This window comes from Sinocyclocheilus rhinocerous, unplaced genomic scaffold, assembly GCF_001515625.1.
Source record: "Sinocyclocheilus rhinocerous isolate Xijiao unplaced genomic scaffold, SAMN03320098_v1.1 scaffold1334, whole genome shotgun sequence".
Lineage (NCBI taxonomy): Eukaryota > Metazoa > Chordata > Actinopteri > Cypriniformes > Cyprinidae > Sinocyclocheilus > Sinocyclocheilus rhinocerous.
In genome coordinates this window covers 975,373-980,291 of record NW_015626864.1, presented here as the reverse complement: position 1 = coordinate 980,291, position 4,919 = coordinate 975,373, and the positions used below count along the sequence as shown (strand labels likewise).

Sequence of the window (4,919 nt, the reverse complement as noted above, 5' to 3'; positions counted from 1 at the left end):
TTGACATTTTGGATCCGTGGCCAGGCAACTCCCCGGATTTCAATCCCATAGAGAACCTGTGGTCAGTCCTCAAAAGGCGAGTGGACAAGCAGAAGCCCACAAAGAACTAATAAGGCAAGAATGGATCGCCATCAGTCAGGATTTGGCCCAGAAGCTAATATCCAGCATGCCAGAGCGAATTACAGAGGTTATGAAGAACAAGGGTCAACACTGTAAATATTGCCAATAAAAGCCTTTAAAACTCATGATATGCATTGTTTTTCAGTATACCATAGAAACATGTGGTAAAATAATCTACAAATACTGAAGCAGCAAACTTTGCAAAACAAAATTTATGTCACTGCCAAAACTTTGGCCATGACTGTACATTTTGTATAAGCATTGGTATCTCAGTGATATTTTAAAAATGATACTAAGGTCAAGTAGTAGAGTGTTCTGGAAACTCTAAACATTTACAGAATTGCTTCAATGTCTTTTTTTATTAATGTGAAAACCTTTTGTTTGGAAACCAAAGTGAGTGTGGCATATGTAAGAAATCATTTTATCATCACAAGAAAACCATGAATTAGTGGTTGAACACAGAGTAACATACTACTCTTAAAGATAGACGATTTGTGTAAAATCTGATTTATGGACTATAAGCCTAATGCATCAAAATCAATAAATGGACAAGTACAGCTTAAATAGTATAAAAGATTCACAAATGTGGTCATTTACCCCAAATGTAAGAGACTTTAATTACCTTCATTTTAAATGTCTGTTTCTTACCGTAACAGTCACACATCTTGAGCTGAAAACAGTATGAAGTAGAACAACCTCAGGAGGAGAATGTATGCGATATGCACATGTCTCAGATAGGAGAGGCAGTATTTTCCCATTCACTGTGGATAACAAATAAACTGCATTTAAGACTAATTTTGAATCTCTGAAGACAACTGTGAATAAAGCATTACAATTTTTTTGGAAAGATTATAATTTCAAGAGAATTTGCATCAATGTGAGAACAATGCGTTCATTTATGTTTTAAAAGGAGATTAAAATGATTAGCTTAATTTAACTTGCCTTTAACCCTGTGTTTTTCTGCAGCTTCCCGGGCTCCTTCTATTGTAATGACCATGCCAAAATGAGAGCACAAGACAGAAGGAGTTGGTTGTGAGATCACAGGTGTCATAGGACAGGATATCTTTATGGGACTGCCCCACCACAGCAGTGAAAGAACATAACTGCCATTCTGAAAAGGGGAAAGACTGATTAAAAGGTTAAATCTGGACCATTCATTTATTTTTATTATTGATTAAACTTAAATCAGAAATTTGTCAAAACAGTGAAAAAAAGTCACCAATCAGACAAACATTTTGCACAGTCTGGACATGTAATGCCATCTAGAATTGGAATTTGTCAAGCACAAACTAATATAATACTTTCTTGCTCTCCTTAGCATGCTTAGTAAAAACAAACTAAGGAACTATGGTCCAAGATGAAATATTTGGCACCTCTTGTATGATGTAGCACCCATCATATGGGGCCATTAGGACCAGATCTTCCCATGTGACCCTGACAGAATAACCGCAAAATGCAGGTACCTGGAATAAATGCAGTGGGGCTGCATCCACTGTGAATAAAACACACCAGTTAATTTTCTGTAGGACCATCAGTTTAAAAAAAAAAAAAATCACTTGACTTTCTCACCTCTTTCCACAAAGATGTGTGTGTATTCTTTTCCAGCCGCTGTTAAGGTCATTACCTCTTCTGAACAGCGTACCATAGGTAATGCCAGCCACATACCTGTGGATTGGGAGCTGGATCCACTTTGAGGACCATAAAATTTCCCCGGGATTGCTAATCTTCCAAATACTTGAGAAAAAAACAACAACTTTTAACTATTTTAAAAACACACTAAAACATTCATATTTCCACGTTTAAGGTAAACACACCTGAGGCGTCACCTTGAAATCCAGCTTCGATTTCAAGAGCTCTTTTGTGGAAACTTCTTAGAGCAGCGCTTTCAGTGTTAGAATGTATAGATGCACTGTCGTCGGATCGAAATTCATACGCGGATTTACCCGACTGCAGAGGCAGTGTTTTATTCTTATTTCCATTGGAAAACCCCGCTGAAACTTGAAGTTTTGAACTCGCGCGTCGAAAGCGCTTTCCATTCGAATTTGTTGCTTTGAATTCCAACGCACCGCTTTGGAGCTGCCGTGAAGATCCGGTTTTGTACAACGCTCTACTGAAACTGTTTTCTCCGGAATAACCAAGGCCTTCCCGCTCAGGCGTAGCGCTAAAAGAACGACAGATGAGATGAAGTGCTATTGCTGATAATATAAAAACTGAAACGAAGTATTTTAGTTCGCAAGACATCGCCGGTTTGCTGTTTAATGCTACCTCACACGTGCACAGAAGCTTGCACGGGCAAACAGCGAGTCTAATCAACAAATTAATCTAGACCACCTGTAAATGTGTCAATGTCGTTTTTTTTTTTGTCTGGATCGATTACGTTTTCAAAAGGTACCTTGTAATGCAATTCAAACAAAAATACAAATGGAAGTTTGACTTTTTTATTCTTAAAGGTCCACTTAAGTGCCTTGAATTGAATCACGCAACGTTACTCTTCTTATTCTTTTGGAGTTTTATGGCGGTTGGCAAACAAACGATAGGTGCATTCCCGCCACCTACTGGGCTGGAGTGTGGACCATTGATGGAATAGGAAGAACTAAAAAAAATAAAAAATTGTATATAGTAATAATAGAAAAAATTTAAAGTCCCTGTAAAGGCAATATTAAATATGTGTTCTGAGTTTGTCACACCACAGAAAAATGTATTATTAACCACAAATTTGAATGATGAAAAAATCCGCCAAGTAAATAAAATAAGTGATCCATAGGCAATGCCAGCCACATACCTGTGGATTGGGAGCTGGACCCACTTTGAGGACCATAAAATTTCCCCGGGATTGCTAATCTTCCAAATACTTGAGAAAAAAACAACAACTTTTAACTATTTTAAAAACACACTAAAACATTCATATTTCCACGTTTAAGGTAAACACACCTGAGGCGTCACCTTGAAATCCAGCTTCGATTTCAAGAGCTCTTTTGTGGAAACTTCTTAGAGCAGCGCTTTCAGTGTTAGAATGTATAGATGCACTGTCGTCGGATCGAAATTCATACGCGGATTTACCCGACTGCAGAGGCAGTGTTTTATTCTTATTTCCATTGGAAAACCCCGCTGAAACTTGAAGTTTTGAACTCGCGCGTCGAAAGCGCTTTCCATTCGAATTTGTTGCTTTGAATTCCAACGCACCGCTTTGGAGCTGCCGTGAAGATACGGTTTTGTATAACGCTCTACTGAAACTGCTTTCTCCGGAATAACCAAGGCCTTCCCGCTCAGGCGTAGCGCTAAAAGAACGACAGATGAGATGAAGTGCTATTGCTGATAATATAAAAACTGAAACGAAGTATTTTAGTTCGCAAGACATCGCCGGTTTGCTGTTTAATGCTACCTCACACGTGCACAGAAGCTTGCACGGGCAAACAGCGAGTCTAATCAACAAATTAATCTAGACCACCTGTAAATGTGTCAATGTCGGTTTTTTTTTTGTCTGGATCGATTACGTTTTCAAAAGGTACCTTGTAATGCAATTCAAACAAAAATACAAATGGAAGTTTGACTTTTTTATTCTTAAAGGTCCACTTAAGTGCCTTGAATTGAATCACGCAACGTTACTCTTCTTATTCTTTTGGAGTTTTATGGCGGTTGGCAAACAAACGATAGGTGCATTCCCGCCACCTACTGGGCTGGAGTGTGGACCATTGATGGAATAGGAAGAACTAAAAAAAATAAAAAATTGTATATAGTAATAATAGAAAAAATTTAAAGTCCCTGTAAAGGCAATATTAAATATGTGTTCTGAGTTTGTCACACCACAGAAAAATGTATTATTAACCACAAATTTGAATGATGAAAAAATCCGCCAAGTAAATAAAATAAGTGATCAAAATCTTGAAAAAATGGGAGTATCCTCCATCCACCTGATAGCTAATAATATTGCTACCATCTCTGTAGTGTAAACTCCTACTTGATCAGAAACTCTTTTACCAATCTTGATTTGATAAGTTGGGACAAATACAGCTGCTGATGCTCGTCCTGTCTCGTGATCTTTGGAACCATCAGTGAAAATTGAGAATGCGGAGTTGTAATTCTGTTCTAGATACAGCACAGCGTTACTCTTATGTGTTGGCGTAATTTCAACTGAAACAGGAGGACAGGGCGGGGCATATCAAGAAGCCCCACCCCCTTTTAAAATAGCCAATAGCGTTTAGTTTATATCACAGCTTGGGCCAGAGCCGTTGACCTGGTAAAATCTTATTTGAGAGATTATGACAGCCACAGTCTAACAGATTACCCTTTTAGATTCAATATGAAACTGTTTCTGAAGCAAAACAGTGATTATAATGATGCTGAGGATGTGTAGTTTGAAAACTGTCATTTATGTTGGTGCAGGGCACTGGTGCTATCTCTTCTATTCGTTAGTGCTCTTTGTCTAACCGTTTATCCTCCTAATCTCATCAATGTCGCTATAAAATATAGCATTCTGTGTAGAATTCTAATGGATCCGATACGTTTTGTGGTCTGTGCTGACTCGCGCATATGATCCGCTGGACCGGAGCAGACTGTGTGCGCAATGCGCCGGTTCGTGTGACACAACGCGAAACCAGACTTCTTTCGCCCCAGTGGAAAGCATATTTCAGGGCTCTCAATTCTCACAAATTCACCGTGAGACACACACATTTCAACCAAAGCCACTAGAAGTCAAGCCTGCAACCTTTAGCCAAAAAAAGCATAACAGCTAATGCTAACACTTCCGGTTTGCCAGTACGTGGGAAAGGAGAGGCCGTTTTTTTTTTTTTTTGAATGTA

General features: G+C 38.6%; 1 protein-coding gene across 2 annotated transcripts in view; it reads right to left on the bottom strand.

Annotated features, from left to right (window-relative positions):
* LOC107718782 (uncharacterized) overlaps positions 1 to 3,839 on the bottom strand; it is a 10,468-nt gene extending 6,629 nt beyond the window's left edge. Inside the window, exons 1-6 of one of the 2 annotated variants that reach the window (XM_016526011.1) lie at positions 3,052 to 3,839; positions 2,903 to 2,971; positions 1,690 to 1,785; positions 1,494 to 1,612; positions 1,063 to 1,231; positions 769 to 881 (exon numbers count right to left, since the gene is read on the bottom strand). In XM_016526011.1, the coding sequence (XP_016381497.1) occupies positions 769 to 881; positions 1,063 to 1,231; positions 1,494 to 1,612; positions 1,690 to 1,785; positions 2,903 to 2,971; positions 3,052 to 3,478 (993 nt within the window). In that variant the 5' untranslated portion in view covers positions 3,479 to 3,839. Of the gene's footprint in view, positions 1 to 768; positions 882 to 1,062; positions 1,232 to 1,493; positions 1,613 to 1,689; positions 1,855 to 1,934; positions 2,607 to 2,902; positions 2,972 to 3,051 lie in introns of those variants that run through there. The other variant, XM_016526018.1, reaches the window with a different exon arrangement.
* Between the last annotated feature and the right edge of the window lie 1,080 nt (positions 3,840 to 4,919).